The sequence below is a fragment of the Phasianus colchicus genome, chromosome 34, assembly GCF_987193195.1.
Source record: "Phasianus colchicus chromosome 34, bPhaCol1.hap1.1, whole genome shotgun sequence".
Taxonomy (NCBI): Eukaryota; Metazoa; Chordata; class Aves; order Galliformes; family Phasianidae; genus Phasianus; species Phasianus colchicus.
In genome coordinates, this window is record NC_143469.1 from 737,779 (window position 1) to 753,218 (window position 15,440).

A 15,440-nucleotide genomic window follows, 5' to 3' on the forward strand; every position below is an offset into this window, starting at 1 on the left:
GAAAGGGTCCCTGAGAACGTGAGGGGGAGGAAAGGATAGGCAGAATTAGAGATTGCTGAGGTATGCAGGACGGGAGAAGAGCTCAAAACTGGGACAAAGGTCGAAAGGACATAGCGAGGAAGACATCTGACTTCATCCCGGAACAACCACCAGAGGGGGAGGAAGACGTTGGGCCTTCATCCAATAGATGCTACTGTGCATGCACTGGGGAGGGGGACAGTATGTAAATGAACTCCCGGAAAGGTGAGTGAGTCTTGGGTAACACTCCTGAATATGTATGGATTGACTTATAAATGTAATGGGATCTCACTTTCCGGTGTGCAAGTTAGGAGGAGCGATCCCCCTTGCACCTGGTGTGTGGCGCAGCGCTGAAATAAAGATGTACCTGCTCTTATAACCTACGTGGGTTAGAGAGTTTGATTCTGCAAATCAGTATCGCTGATAAAGCAGATTTTATTTGCAATTGCAGTGCCGGGCGTCCCGCAAGCAGAAGCACGGCTGCAGAGACAGCGTTCCATCCTTTATGCCCTTTTATGACCTGACGCTTCTCTTTTCCTCTCTTGGTTACAGAAACACACAAACACAGAAACACCAAGGTTGGAAAAGACCTACAAGATCATCCAGTCCAACCGTCCACCTGTCACCAATAGTACTCGCTGAACCGTGTCCCTCAACACAAAATCCAAACGTTCCTTGAACACCTCCAGGGTCGGTGACTCCATCACTCCCTGGGCAGCCCATTGCACTGCCTGACCACTCTTTCAGAGAAGTAGTATTTCCTAACGTCCAGCCTAAATCTCCCTTGGCGCAGCTTGAAGCCATTACCTCTAGTTCTATCGCCAGTTACAGGAAAGAAGAGGCCGACCGCCAGCTCACTACAACCTCCCTTCAGGTAGTCGTAGAGAGCAATGAGGTCTCCCCTGAGCCTGCTCTCCTCCAGACTGAACAATCCCAGCTCCTTCAGCCGCTCCTCGGAAGGCCTGTGCTCCAGACCCCTCACCAGTGTCCCTGCCCTTCTTTCAACCTGTTCCAGGGCCTCAATGTCTTTCTGGCAGTGAGGGACCCAAAACTGGACACAGCACTCGAGGTGCGGCCTCACCAGAGCTGAGTCCAGGGGGGACGATCACTTCCCTGTTCCTGCTGGCGACACCGTTCCTGATGCAAGCCAGGATGCCATTGGCCTTCTTGGCCACCTGGGCACACTGCTGGCCCATGTTGAGCCCACCGTCGATCAATACCCCCAGGTCCATCTCCTCTACGCAGTCTTTCAGCCACTCTGCCCCAAGCCTGTAGCATCGCCTGGGGTTGTTGTGGCCAACGTGCAGGACCCGGCACTTGGCCTTGTTGAACTTCATCCCATTGGCTTCAGCCCAGCTCTCCAGCCTGTCCAGATCCCTCTGTAGGGCCTCGCGACCCCCAGGCAGATCGACGCTTCCAGCCAACTTGGCGTCATCCGCAAACTTCCTGAGGGTGCACTCATTGCACTTGCCCAGATCATCAATAAGGATCTTGAAGAGGACAGGCCCAGCACCGAGCCCTGGGGAACACCACACACTCGGACCGGTCGCCAGCTGCATTTAGCTCCATTCACCACCCCTCTCTGGGCCTGGCCTTCCAGCGGTTCCTTACCCAGCCAAGAGCGTACCTGTCCAAGCCACGGGCTGCCAGCTTCTGCAGGAGAATGCTGTGCGAGACAGTGTCCAAGGCCTTGCTGAAGCCTAGGCAGACTACATCAACAGCCTTTCCCTCGTCTACCAGACGGGTCACTAGATCATAGAAGGAGATCTGGTTGGGAAGGGAGGGGAGGGGTGGGGAGGGGAGGGCAGGGGAGGGGAAGGGAGGGCAGGGGAGGGCAGGGGAGGAGAGGGGAAGGGAGGGGAGGGGAGGGATGGGGAGGAGAGGGGAGGGTTTCTGCTGATTCCTGTGGGACAGCATTGACCGCTACGAGGCCATGCTGGTCCTTCCTGGTTTTTATGGGTCGTGACTGGTTAGCGCTCCTGCTGGTTCCTATTGTTGGGGTCTCTACTGACCACCAGGAGTCCATCCTGAACTTTTCAGGTCCGTACAGGTGTGCGCTCCTTCTGGATCCTACAAGTTCCTCTGGGATTCCACTGACCACTGGGAGGCCCTCACTGCAAGGAAGAGATTGAAGCCCTGGGACGTGGCCAGAGAAGGGCAACGAAACTGGTGATGGGTCTGGAGCACAAGTCCTATGAGGAGCGGCTGAGGGAGCTGGGATTGTTCAGCCTGGAGAAGAGGAGGCTTGGGAGAGTCCACATTGCTCTCTATAACTACCTGAAGGGAGGGTGTAGTGAGCTGGGGGTCAGCAAACAAACCCCTAACACCAACCACAGCCATAACTCAACCACAACCCCAAAGCAAACCCCAACCAACAAAAAATCCATAACCCCAACCAGAATCCCAGCCCCAACCAGAACCAGAACCCGAACCAGAACCCCAACCCCAAGCTCACATTTCCAATTTCTGAGTTTTGTGCTTCCGTTGCCCTCTTTTTTAATGACTTAATGAAATAATTGCAGTGAGAAATCCATTCCTCAGCGCAGACTGGGGAACTGAGCAGCCATGAGCAGAGCTGAGTGCTGCTGGGGCCCCACGCGGGCGGGGCAGTGAGTCACAGTGGGGCCCATTGTGACGCGTCCCCGTGCCCCACAGGTCCAGCAGTGCCAGCGCTGTGCCCCTCACTTTCCGTCAGGACTCTGATGGGACAGCACACGAGCAGACCTGCGGTGCAAACCGCCCCTCAGGCCGAGCCGCAGCGCTTCCTGCCGCCCGTGGCCGCCCGGGCCACGGCCGGTCCCCAACCTCAGCCCTCATCCTCTGCGATGGAGGAGAGAAAGCCTTTCCGCCCCGCGGAGGCCAAGGAGAAGGGCAGCCCCTCCCTGGAGCCCACTGTTGTGCCGCCCGGTGAGTGAGGGTCCCTGCAGGACTGGGGGGGGAGCGCCCTCTGCACAGTGCGGGGGCTGCGTGGGGCGGCAGAGGGCAGAGCCCCCTCCTAACCCTAAACCTGAACTCCAACCCCAACCTCAACCTCAACTCCAACTTTGACCCTAACCTGAAACCCAACCCTAACCTCAACCTCAACCCCAACCTCAATCCTAACGCTAACCCCAACCCCAACCCTAACCTGAATCCCAACCCCAACCTCAGTCCTAACACTAAACACAGCCCTAAACCCAACTCTAATTCCAACCCCCCCCGGCACTCCCAATTCCAGCTCCCCGCTTGGACACCTCTGGGATGTCTATGTGTGCCGTGGAGCGTTACGCGATGGACAACATTGAGGCCTTTGTCCGGAGAACAGAGGTGACTGCGGCCGCTGCCGTCGCAGCGGTGCCCCATTGTCCCCCCAGGCCCGTTTCAGCTGCAGGAGGGCTGTGCCCCCCCGCTCACGCTCCCCCCACTCTCTGACAGCCTCAGAATGAGGAGCAGAAGATGAAGTTCCTGCAGAGCATCCGCACCATCTGCAACACCACAGCGGAGAGGAACACGGCGCAGGAACTGCGCATCTTCTGCCGCCGGAACGATCTTGTGGAGAACATCACGGTGAGGGGCGGTGGGTGCTCGAGGGGGGGCAGTGGGCGGCTCCGCTCCTCCCGGCGCTGCGAGCACTGAGTGCCCGGTGCCATCCCGCTGTGCTACAGGTGCTGCTGGCAGAGGAGCCGCACGAAAAGCTGAGCTCTGAACTGCGGCTTCAAGCGATAGCCACCATCACCGCCCTCAGGTACTGCCCCACTGCTGCCGGGATGGCCCCGCAGCATTCGGATGGCCCCACACTGCCTGTATGGCCCCGCAGCCCCAGGGGACGATCCTGGTGGTACCGGGCTGCTGCTCTCCCCCATTGGGGCTGGCCACACATCTCCATGGAGGAAGGGGGCTCCTCCCAGCATTGCCCCCCCGCTCTGCGGAGTGCTGCCCATGGGGGGGTCCACTCCCCATCCCGCAGCACAGCGCTCTCAGCTCCGCAGTCCTTGTTTCTGCAGCAAGGTGGAGGGGGCGTTGGAGGAGAAGATCCCTCTCTTTGCTGTGTGCTTCCAGAGCATCCTCCTGCTTCCCTCGGAGCAGGACCTGGACATAAACCTTTACTCCAAGGTGGGTGCTGGGGAGCTGCAGGGCCTCCCCGCCTTGCAGGACAGGGTCTTGCCGTGCATTCCCCGTCCTCCTCCCCTCTGATCTCCCCCCACTCTGTCCATGCTGCAGACTCTCAGAGCTCTGGATGACATGCTGCACACACTGGTGTTCGTCCACCCCACTGCCAGCATTGGAGAGGAGTTGAAAAACGTCTTCCAGGTGAGCTGTGCCCGTGGGGGCTGCATGGAAGAGGGGTGTTCCTCCGTCATCCCCACCACCCCAAAAACCTTCTGGGGTGATCCGGGGGGCCGCAGCGCAGAGCAACAGCTCCTCTTCCCACAGGTGCTGCTGCCCTTCACCTCCATGCAGAACTCAGCTGCACGCCAGAGGGTAGTGGGGCGCATCTGGAAGCTGTGCCATTCACTGGCGCATTACTGCCAGGAGAGGGTAAGGGCCCGACCCCCACAGCCTGGGGTCTTTGACCCTCCTTTTCCCCGCTCTCCCCTCTCTGGGCGTGCACTCAACATTCTGCTCTCCACGCACAGCCCCATCACTCCTCGGGACAATCCAGATCCACCCGCTATGACGAGTTCCGCCTGCCCGTGCTGGGGCAGCTGGTGGGAAGCCTCATCCTGTGCTGTGCCTTCCAGGAGGACAAAACGCACCGCTGTGCTTTGAGCGCTCTCCATCACCTCTACAAATTTATCCTGTGGAGAAGCCGTAAGCAGATGGCCACTGACTGCCTCCATCCATTGCAGACGTCCCACGGGGCCGAGTGTGGATGGCGCTGCATCAGTTGCCGCTCAGGGCAGTGAAGAACCCCATGGCACTGGGGAGCTGTGCCCCAGGGCCCCAGCTCGGGGTGGAGGCAGCTGTCCAGCTCCCTGCAGGGCTCCCACCGCTCACACACCCACGCCTCGCTCTCCTTTCCAGGCTGGGAAGTGCAGCCAGATGAGCAGAGGAAACAGGAGCAGTGGGAAGATGACCACGAGTTCTCCCTCACCTGGACCACCAACACCTCGGTCATTTTGCTGGTGAGGAGGGATCGCCGTGCCAGGACTCGTGGCCACAGGGTCTGTGGGGATGGGGGGAACACGGCTGACGTTCCTTCCCCCCCTCTGCGTTTGTTCCTCCCAGCGCTTTGCAAAGCACTTCCACTCTTCGGAGAGAACCGACCTCATCCTCCTGGCGCTGCAGGCCATGAAGGACTGCAGCAACTACAACACCCAGGTTGCTTCCACCATGATGGCCATGCTGACGGTTGACTTCAAGCCTACACCCAACGATGTGAGCAACCGGCAGCTGCTTGCCAGGCGGCTGAGCCCATGGGGTTGGGGTTGAATTGGAGGCTGGGGGTTGGTTGGGTTTGTGTTGGGTTGAGTCCTGGAGGTTGAGTTTGTGTTGGGTGCTGGATGTTGGGTTTTGGTTGGGTTGGATGATGGGTATTAGGTTGGGTTGGATGCTGGATGCTGGGGGCTGGGTTTGTGTTGGGTTGGGTCATGATGGTTAGAGTGGGGTTGGGTTGGGTTGGGTTGGGTGCTGGAAGGCTGTGTTGGGTTGGATTGTCCTGCACGGCACTGGTCTGATTGGAGATTTCAGGGTGCTTGGCCCCTCTTGGGGATACCTGGAGTGAAGTTCTGCTGTCCCCATGACCCTTCCAGGTGCAGCGCATCGTGACAGCCATCCACAGGAGCAGGAAGCTGATCACAGAGGAGAAGGCACTGAGGCACATCCGTGGCACCTTCCCCTGGCTGGCTGCCACCAACCCTAGTGCAATGACACTCAGCCTGCTGCACTGCTCCCCCACCTGTGACAAGTGCGCTGCCCCCACCCCCTGTAGAGAGATCCCCACCCCACAAGGACAGGGATCTCCACTCCACGTGGATAGGGACCCCCATCCCAAATGAAGAGAGGTCCCCACTCCACACACAGAGGGAGACCACCCCATGTGGAGAGGGATGCCCACCACACATGGATAGATAGGGACCCTCAGCCGATGCGGAGAGGAATCCTCAGCCCACACCTAGAGAGACCCTCACCCCACTCATAGAAGGACCCCCAGCCTACACAGAGAGGGACCCCCACCCCACTCTTAGAGAGGTTCCCGCTGAGGATGGCTCTGTGCTGCAGGGACACATGGGAGCTGTGGGAGTTGGCGCTGTCCTCGGTGGACGTGGTGCCAAAGATGGTGCAGGAGCTGCTGCATCTGCTGGAGATCGCACCGCTGGGCCAGGAGACCGAGATCGGCACCCTTACCCTGGCCGTGAGTTTGAGGGTCTCCCGGGAACACTCCCTCCCCCCTCCCCCCAACCCGGGGGAGCAGCTCAGAGCTGAGCGCGGTCCGGGTGCTTTCCGCAGGCATCCACGGCGCTGCATGAGCTCCTGCAGTACCTGGAGTACGGCCCACAGGTGCGAGCGCTCTTCCCAGAGCTCTTTGTGGCGCTCATCATCCAGTTGGTGTCCTCTGGGGAGCTCGGTCCGCTGGAGGTCGCCGCCATCACGGAGGAGCCATTCCGCCCAACTGCACCCACCTGTGCCATCAGGTAACAACGCCGTGCCGCGCTGACCCGGCGGCACCACCCAAGCTGACCCAACCCCACGCTGACCCCCAGCCCCGCGCTGACCCGTGACCCCACGCTGCCCCATTTCCATGCAGGATGGTGGTGGAGACAGCGCACCTTTTGCTGCTGTGCACTGATATGGACAACCTGGCGTTCTCCATGGAGGCCCATGACCTGTGGGCGCAGCTGCTGGGCGCTGGCAGGTGGCGGAATGGCCTGCACTCCCTTGCCAAGTACGGCCCCAACCCCCTCCTTGTGCTGCCCCACACTGCCCCACACACTGCCTCACATGGTGCCCCATGCGCTGCCCCACATGCTGCCCTCCTCAAATAAGTAGGGATCAAGATGGGGAGTGCTCAGGGGTGCCAAGGCGAGGTGTGCAGATGGAAGAGCACACTGTGGGGCAGGAGGGGCTGCTCCGGTCCCTGTCCCCAGCCTGAACCCAGTGGGATCAGCCCTCCAACATGGGCTCAGCTCTCCCCCCATCCCACAGGTTGATGCTGGGGAACTGCTGGGCTCAGTGCAGCCGCATCTTCATCCACCTGCAGAAGCTGCTGCAGTACCACCAGCTGCAGTGGAGGGAGGTCCCGGCCATGGCGCTCTACTTCGAGGTGGGTGTGGGGATGATGCAGGGGTCCCCTTGGGGGGATGTGGGGCTGAGTCCCCTCCCGCGTGCTGACCGTCACTCCTCACAGATGTGGAGCTGCCGGGGGCACCGGAAGGATGACACCCGCACAGAGAAGATCTTCAGGAAATACATCCACAGCGAACGGCGCGAGAGCAGAGAGCTGGCGCTGCGCGGGCTGCAGAACCTTTATGCAGGGAGGATGCAGCTTCTGCTGCCCGATGTGCTGCTGTGGCTGCAGGACGTGCGGGCTGATGTCAAACTGCAGGCCACGTGTCTGCTGCAGGACATCCTTGCACAGCACCCCGCCAGCATCCGAGGTGTGCTCAGCCAGCTGGCCGTGCAGCTGCTGTCCTGCTTCAACGAGGTGAGGGTCGCGGGGCAGCAGGGAGCACCCAACATCCTCCGCACTGTGCAGAGCTCAGCACCACTCCCCATGTGTGTCCCCTTCCAGGACAACGCAGAGGTGCGCTGGCGCTCCATGGAGCTCTTTGCGCTGCTGCTGGAGGCGCCAGGCAGGAAGCAGCTGCTGCCACAGGCAGAGAGGAGTCTGGTGCCACTTTTCATCCACATGAATGAGGACATCCCCAACGTGGCCCAGGTGGGAGCAGCTCATGGGATCACGGGGTCGTGGGGTTCACCTGGCGTGACCGCAGCCCACCCTGCTGATTCACTGCTTTGTGAATGCTGGGAAAGGCCTCTGAGGTCAGCGGGTCTGACCAGCAACCCCCCTCCACACCCTGCCATACAGTCCTCCTAGATCTCCGTCCCTTGTTCACTCATACAGCCCTCCTGAATACCAGATCCGCCCCCTTATATGCACGCCACACCCACCCATACAGTCATTGAGCTTAGGAAAATCCTCCCACATCCCCCCCGCCATTCCCCCAGACCATGCAGGCCAAGACCATCTGTGGTGCCACCCCAGGGTGGGGATGGTGGTGACCTCCCAGGCTCTCTTGCCACCCCCCCCCCCCAACTGTGTTGCTGTCCCCCAGGCTGCTCAGAATGCTCTGATCCATGCCGCCAAGTTCCTGGGCTGGCAGCAACTGCAACGCTTGGCCAGTGAACGGGAGATCTGGATGATCGCTGACTGCCTGGTAAGGATCCACACCTTTCAACCCTTCTCCCCCACATCGGGACCTGTCCTGCTCTGGCAGAAAGGGAGGGAGGCAGCTCTGTGGGTGCCTCCTCCACCGTGCTGTTCTCTGCAGCTTCAGAAGAGGGACAGAGATGCGGAGCAGTACCTCAAGCAGACCGTGCTGCATCTGCACAGCCCCCAGGCAGCTGTGAGGGAGGCAGCCGTGCGCTTCCTGGGTGAGTCCCAGTCCTGATGCGTCCCCATCCCTCTGCCCCCACCCCCGTCTGAATGCTGTGGGTTCACTGCGCAGGGGAGGCCCTGGGGGATCACTGGGGAACCGATGGTTTTCTTGGGTGTTATTGAGGCAACACTGGGATCATTGGGGCATTATGGGGTTCACTGGGCATTGTGTAGGGTCTCTGGGGGTCGTTGGGACACCATCGGTCCTTGGGGGCAGTTGGGGCACCATGGGGGTCATTGGGGTACCATAGGGTCCCTGGGACACTGTAGGGTCTCTGGGGATGATGGGAACGCTATTGGGGTACTGTGGGGTTTCTGGAGATCCTTGGGACCTCATGGGGGTTCCGGGGGCACCGTGCGGGTCCCTGGGCGCTGTGTCGTCCCCGGGCACCATGGGGCCGGGCAAGTGTTGACAGCGACTGTGTGTGCAGGGATGCTGGGGCGGCAGCTGAAGAACGAGAACCAGGAGATGGTGTTGGACATCCGTAAAGGTGAGCCGTCCCCCCGCTGCCCCGCGCCCCAGGAAGCGCCGTGTGGGGCTCATGTGGTGATACAGCCCCGCTCCATTGCAGCCCTGCAGGGTGCCAAGGGAGACAGCGAGCCGGCCGTGCGCTGCCTGGTGCAGCAGACACTGCTGATTCTCTGCCAGATGGAAGATGTGCCACCCACCAGGCCTAGGGGCAGAGCGTCGCGCCAGTGGTTCCGGAGGATGTGGAGGGAGTAGTGCCAGTCCAAAGTGTTTGGGGGTGTTTGCATTCTGCTCCTCACTGCCACACTAACGCCAACCCTAAGAGCAACCACAGCCCCAAAGCAAACCACATCCCAACCATAACCACAACTCCAACCTGAACCTCAAGCACAATCATAACCCCAGCTGACTTGCGAAAACTCCATAACCACAAAGGAGTGATAAAAGCAGGTATGTTTATCAGCACTGCGTGCACACGCTGGATGCAAACAGGGTAACCCCTCCTAGCTTGCAGCTCCTCCTAGCTTGCAGCTCCTCTTTCCCAAAGCAAATGCCACTAATGCACTCCCAAAACAGAGCTGCACCCCGGAGAGGACGAGCTGGGCACGACACACAAAGGTCCCGCGGTCTCTGCATCTGCGAGGGGAGCAGAGCAGCCCTCGCGGGTGCTTTGGGACACGCCTGAGCACCCCTGCGTGTCAGCAGGTTGATTGACAGTCAGTCTCCTCTGATGAGATCTCTCCTTCCCAATTCCAGAGGAATTTCCACCCCTCCCCAGCTGGATCCATGTCACCTTTGTGGTGGAAAAACAGCCCGAGAAGAGAACAAGTGATGTCAAGAAGACGACCAGGTGAGACTGCAGGCTCAGCGTGCCTGATCTGCACGGGCTGTTTCCCTGACCTGGCAAGAGCCCAACCCCACACAGTCACTGTTCAGGGCCGCCCAGCGGCACTGAATGCAGCACATGGAGGGCTGGCATGGGGCTGCCGGGAGCCAGCGCAACCCGAGAGCTGTGTGTGGGTAAGGCTGTGTTGCAGCCAAGGGTCCCGGCTCAGGGTTGCAGTATTCAGCCCCAAAGCTGTCACCCACTCAGGCAGACCCCTCCCACTCTGTCCTTTCAGTCAGCTGCCAGCGGTCCCGGGGGCATCTTCTGCCAAAAAGCAGCCTCAGAAAAAAAAGAAGGGAAAATGCTCCACCAAAAGCAAAGTGACAGAGATGGGTCCAGCACAGGCAGTGCAACCTCCACGCGGCAAAGAAGAACAACACGGTGTGGTGAAAGCCCCCACTAGAGGAGGAGTGACAGAAAAGGCACGGGCCAAGCTCAGAAAGCACTGCAGAGCCCCAGCCCTGCAACAAACAACGCTGGCAGCCCTATGGTCCTCCAGCTCTGAGACCAGCCTGCCCGAGGAGCGCACCTGCAATGCCTCTGCTGCGGTGCCACTGACACACAAGGGGAGCAGATCTATGCAGAGTCAGCCACCAAAGAGCAAAGCGGGGCTCCCCAGGCGGGGGATGTCCTGTCCACGCTGACCAGGGCATAGGGTGCCCAGGAGAAGCAGAGCTCCACCTGAGGCTGCAAAACAGGTGCACAGTTCCCATCTCTGCCATCCCTGGGTGCCTGTCTCAACCCTTCCGTGGTTTTGGCTCGCAGTTTGCTTTCTGAGGCACTTCTTGCCATACAACTCCGACTTAATCTAGGAGATGCGAGGTGGGTGTGGCAACCAACATCACTTGGTGGGCAATTTTACATTTGAAAGCATTTCTTTGGAGCTGTTTGCCTTTGGAAGAGATTGCTCAGGAGTGTTTACTGGCTGAAGATCTGGCCTGCAACCAAAAACTCCAGCTTGGTATGGAAGAACTGGGGAACACCACCATCGTATTCAGTGAGAAACAGGATGCAGGTGGGCTTCCTCTGATCTGCTGGCGAGGCCCGGGAGATGGGAAGAAAGGAGTTTCTGCTGAGATCCCAAAGCCAGGAGCTGCTGCTCCAAAGACAGCTGACTCAACCACTTTGGATTTGAACTGTCACTCCAAAGAGAGCTGCCTCTCTTTTGTGGCCCCTTTTGGGTTTATAAATAAGTTTGTACAGTTGCTGTGTCATCAACCGAACAACAACCCCTGCTGACCCATCACTACTGAACATCAAGGTCTGAACTACGAACCAAGCTGGACCCGTGGTGGTGACTGTCTCTCTCCTGCTTGCTACAGAGACTGCTTGCTTTTATTTCCCATCTTTTCTATCGCCCGTCTTCCCCATCTCCCTGAACAACTTGGATTTGTAATAAACTGGACGGGCTAACATCTAACCCGTTGTGTCTTCATCTCTCCGTCAGCTGTACATACATTAAAAGAACCTCCCCTTGCTCTGATAATGGCAGCGAGACAGTGCCGTCTCCTTGAAGAAAAGCAGAGGGAGAGGGACAATGGGGACTCTTCCTTCCAAGACCCCTTGGCTCTGACAGACTACATTCCTTGCAGCCAGCAGAAGAGAGCGTGACTTTGGAAAATGAGGAACTTGAGATCCCAAGGCTGCAAGGAATGTAGTCTGAGTTCCTCATTTTCCAAAGTCACGCTCTCTTCTGCTGGCACACAGAGCACACCGAAGCCCAGGATTTGGCAGCATTTGAAAGGCGTAGCTATGCATGAGGCTGGGCCTGGGCCAAGAGGAGACTGTTTCCTTCCAGCTCGCTGCTCCTTCAGATCCCTGGTGGGAAGAGAAGGGCTTTCTGGGAGGCGCTGGCATAGCTTAGGGGCAAAACACTGCAGCTGGGCGACTTGTAGGGAAGGGATAAAGGGAGACAGAGAAATGGCCGCCTTCCCTCAGCGTTCTGAGCTGAAGCCACCCCGGGGCTACGCATGAGGGAAAAGAACTGAGCTATTATTTGAGAAGAGTCTCTCTTCTTGTACAGAAATCCATCGGTTGTCAAACCACATGGGAAGAGATGGAGGAAAATACAAGAAAGGATCCGTCCCTGAAACTCAGGCCCCAGGAGAAACAACTCCGCATTTAATAGAAATATTTGCATTCCCTCGCCAACTGCGTTTTGAGTAAAAGCTAGTCCCGTGTCCAACAGATTGTTAAGGTACCATGTTGCAATTGAAAATCCAAACCCTGGCTTTAGAAGCAAAGGAGAAGCCAAAGCCTGCCCCCCGACCCCCTGAAACGTTGCTTCTCTCTCTCAGCCTTGGCAGGCACTCGGCCGGCCATCTCTAAGAGGGCACGGGTGTGCTCCTCCCAGACAGCTCGTACCCAGCAGTGAATGTGGCACCAGGCGGCGTGGGATGGGCTGCCAGGAGCCCCCACTTCACAGGGCTGTCCCCTCCCCAGCCCTCAGCAGAGCCCCAGCTCAGCCGGAGAGCTGTGTGTGGAAAAGGCTGTGTCACAGCCAAGGCTCCTGGCTAGGGGCTGCAACAGGTGCCTCTTTTGAGCACTGCTGTCGCGAGCATTGTTCCAAGATCAAGGTGGGCTGACTGTGAACGTTTCAGAAGCAAGAAGGAGAAGGCCAGAGGCCCGGAAACGTGACCTGTGCAGGAGCTGCCCTGAGCAGCCGAGCACTGGACATCTAGCACTGAACACTCGCTCGTCGAGAGCAGCTGCTTTGGACCGGCCTGGCCAGCACCGCAGCAAGCGATCTCAAGGCACGAGGGGCTTTGGGGCTTCACGCTGTGCTGCCATGCAGCAATGGCAGCAGAGGGCCAGTCTGGCGGAGTGTACTCTGAAGAACTGTCCCAGGATCATAGAATCACAAGGTCGGCTACGACCTGCAAGATCATCTAGTCCAACCACCTGCCCATTCCTATCAGTACCACAAGCACTAAACCAGATCTCGCAGCTCCTCGTCCAGGCGCCTCGTTCAGCACTGCCAGGGATGGCGGCTCCACCACCTCCCTGGGCAGCCATTCCAGCATCTGACCGCTCTCTGAGAGAAAAAGTTTCTCCTAGTGTCCAACCTAAACCTCCTCTGGTACAACTTCTGGCCGTTTCCTTGGGTCCTGTTTGTTGCGTGGGAGAAGAGGCCAAACCCCTCCTCATCGCAACCTCCCTTCAGGTAGTTATAGAGAGCAATGAGGACTCTCCCGAGCCTCCTCTTCTCCAGGCTGAACAATCCTAGCTCCCTCAGCTGCTCCTCATAAGACTTGTGCTCCAGACCCATCACCAGTTTCGTTGCCCTTCTCTGGCCACGTCCCAGAGCCTCAGTCTCTGCCTTGTAGAGAGGGCCCAAGACTGAACACAGCACTCGAGGTGCGGCCTCGCTAGGGCTGAATACAGGGGGATGGTCACCTCCCTGCTCCTGCTGGCCACACTGTTTCTAACGCGGGCCAGGACGCCGTCGGCCCTCTTGGCCACCTGGCTCACCGTCGGCTCACGTTCAGCCCAGCATCAACCAACACCCCCAGGTCCCTTTCCTCTTCACACACATCCAGCCACTCAACCCAAGCCTGCAGCGCTGCATGGGGTTGTTGTGGCCAAAGTGCAGGACCCAGTGCTTGGCCTTGTTGAACCTCATCCCATTCACCTCAGCCCAGAGATCCAGCTTATCCGGATCCCTCTGAAGGGCCTCCCTCCCCTCAGGCAGATCCACACTACTCCCAACTTGGTGTCATCTGCGAACGTACTCAGGGTACACTCAATCCCTTCATCTAAGTCGGCAATAAAGACATGAAGCAGGATGGGCCCCAGCACCGACTCCTGGGGGACAGACACCACTTGAAACGGGTCTCCAGCTGGATTAACTCCATTGACCACCACCCGCTGAGCACGGCCCTCCAGCCAGTTCCTTATCCAACGGGGGGTAAAACTGTCCAAGCCACGGGCAGCCAGTTTCCACAGAAGGATACTGTGAGAGACCGTGTCAAAGGCTTTGCTGAAGTCTAGGTAGACTGCATCGACAGCCTTTCCCTCATCTACCAGTCTGGTCTCCCAGTCGTAGGAGATGAGGTTGGTTGAGCACGACCTGCCTTTCATGAACCCGTGCTGGCTGTCACCTTGCAATAAAGAACAGACAGCAAGGAGTCTTGTGCTTTTGCTTAGAAACAGAGAGGCAAAATCCTTAGCACCAAAAAACACAGAATCACACCACTGCCAAGGCTGGAAAACACCTCCAAGATCATCCTGTCCAACCGCCCACCTACCACCGCTATTTCCCACTAAACCGTGTCCTTCAGCACCGCATCTCCATGTTTCCTGAACACCCCAGGAACGCTGACTCCAGTCCCTCCCAGGGCAGCTGTATGGCAACTGCTGAGTCACGGCCTGAACCTCTGATTGATCACCTGGGGCGAGCAATGAGTCAGCCCTGGGAGCACAGGTGAAGGCAATTCAGCTGTGCTGCTGGCAGGGCTGGAGTCTGGCTGCACCTCTCCTAGACCCATTTAAGAGCTGACTAGCAGTGGGGAAGGGTCTCTTGTGCAGATAGCTCCTCTTAGAGTCTTCTCAGCGGGCCCAGGACAAGGGTAATTCCTCTATATGTTTTTCTTTGGTGTGATGACCTGCTTAGCCAGACTCTCTTGTATATTTCTTAATTATAACATCTGTATATTCATTGGTTATACAATATGTCCTTTTCTCACAGAAATACCACGTTTCAATTGTGAATGTGATCTTCCAAAAATATGATGTTTTCTGCCAGAAATACCAGTATTCTTAGAAATACTTCAGGTGTTCTCCAGAAAATACTAGATTCCAATACCAAATATGACATTTTCAACCAAAACCACAACATTTTCTCACAGAAATACCATTTTTCTCCCAAATACGTGACATTTTCTACCAGAAATACCGTTTTTTCCTCCCAAAATTTGCCTTTTTTTCCCAGAAATACCGGCTTTCCCACATACATATGACCATTTCCCCCCAGAATAAGACATTTGCTCCCTGAAATACCAGTCCTCTTAGAAATACCTCACATTTCCTCCACAAAATACTATTTTACACTCCTCAGTATGACACTTACTCCCATAAATATGGCATTTCATCACAGAAATACCATTTTTCTCTGAAATACGTGACATTTGCTCCCAGAAATACCAGGTTTTGCCCCCGGAAGATGACATTTTGACGTGAAAATAAGACATGGCTCAGGTGCTTTGCATGTCGATCTTCCCCTGGCACAGCTCAGCCTGCTGTGGCTGTTCCTGTCCAGCCAAGCTAACCCCTGCATCCTGCTGATATACAAACTGCCTTCCAGTGGGAACAAAAGCTGGACTTACAGCAGCTGTGCTATGCAGGGAAGAGCAACGCTTGTACAAAACGGAAAGCAGCAAATATTCTGGAAAAGCAGCTATCTGTACTCCGCCGGTGGTAATAGCTGCCGTGACTGTGCAAATTGCATTGGAAGGACAGGTTATCAAAGCAGATGGAACAAACTTAGAGCT

At 57.5% G+C, this 15,440-nt stretch overlaps 2 protein-coding genes across 5 annotated transcripts; both read left to right on the forward strand.

The window, feature by feature from the left end:
* Positions 1-2,632: 2,632 nt before the first annotated feature.
* Positions 2,633-9,908, forward strand: LOC149913825 (maestro heat-like repeat family member 5). Of its 4 annotated transcripts, none has more exons than XR_016460947.1 (20): positions 2,633-2,925; positions 3,236-3,324; positions 3,433-3,564; positions 3,663-3,742; positions 4,002-4,110; positions 4,219-4,536; positions 4,635-4,809; positions 5,023-5,123; positions 5,227-5,376; positions 5,751-5,905; positions 6,220-6,352; positions 6,448-6,632; positions 6,746-6,883; positions 7,144-7,261; positions 7,346-7,642; positions 7,730-7,876; positions 8,274-8,592; positions 9,028-9,087; positions 9,169-9,515; positions 9,822-9,908. XR_016460947.1 is itself a non-coding variant. In XM_090128808.1 (20 exons), exons 1-20 carry the CDS (start codon positions 2,721-2,723, stop codon positions 9,318-9,320), a joined length of 2,910 nt encoding a protein of 969 aa, XP_089984934.1. In that variant the 5' UTR covers positions 2,633-2,720; the 3' UTR covers positions 9,321-9,899. The 4 variants fall into 4 exon arrangements, 3 of the variants coding, with proteins under 3 accessions (XP_089984934.1, XP_089984932.1, XP_089984933.1); XM_090128808.1 differs by having other exon boundaries at positions 4,219-4,308; positions 4,432-4,536; positions 7,144-7,642; ... (1 more) ...; positions 8,490-8,592; positions 9,169-9,899; XM_090128806.1 differs by having other exon boundaries at positions 9,169-9,899.
* Positions 9,625-13,799, forward strand: LOC149913826 (uncharacterized). The gene is made up of 3 exons (XM_090128599.1): positions 9,625-9,730; positions 9,801-9,915; positions 10,187-13,799. Exons 1-3 carry the CDS (start codon positions 9,625-9,627, stop codon positions 10,593-10,595), a joined length of 630 nt encoding a protein of 209 aa, XP_089984725.1. The 3' UTR covers positions 10,596-13,799.
* Positions 13,800-15,440: the final 1,641 nt, after the last annotated feature.

Bases quoted from the DNA above. Each gene is read 5' to 3' on its own strand.
- LOC149913825 (XM_090128806.1), top strand. From the start codon at position 2,721: ATGGGACAGCACACGAGCAGACCTGCGGTGCAAACCGCCCCTCAGGCC. The intron at 4,111-4,218 runs GTGGGTGCTGGG...TCCATGCTGCAG, and splicing joins ACATAAACCTTTACTCCAAG to ACTCTCAGAGCTCTGGATGA. The intron at 9,088-9,168 runs GTGAGCCGTCCC...GCTCCATTGCAG, and splicing joins GGTGTTGGACATCCGTAAAG to CCCTGCAGGGTGCCAAGGGA.
- LOC149913826 (XM_090128599.1), top strand. From the start codon at position 9,625: ATGCACTCCCAAAACAGAGCTGCACCCCGGAGAGGACGAGCTGGGCAC. The intron at 9,731-9,800 runs GTGCTTTGGGAC...TCCTCTGATGAG, and splicing joins GAGCAGAGCAGCCCTCGCGG to ATCTCTCCTTCCCAATTCCA. The intron at 9,916-10,186 runs GTGAGACTGCAG...CTGTCCTTTCAG, and splicing joins GATGTCAAGAAGACGACCAG to TCAGCTGCCAGCGGTCCCGG.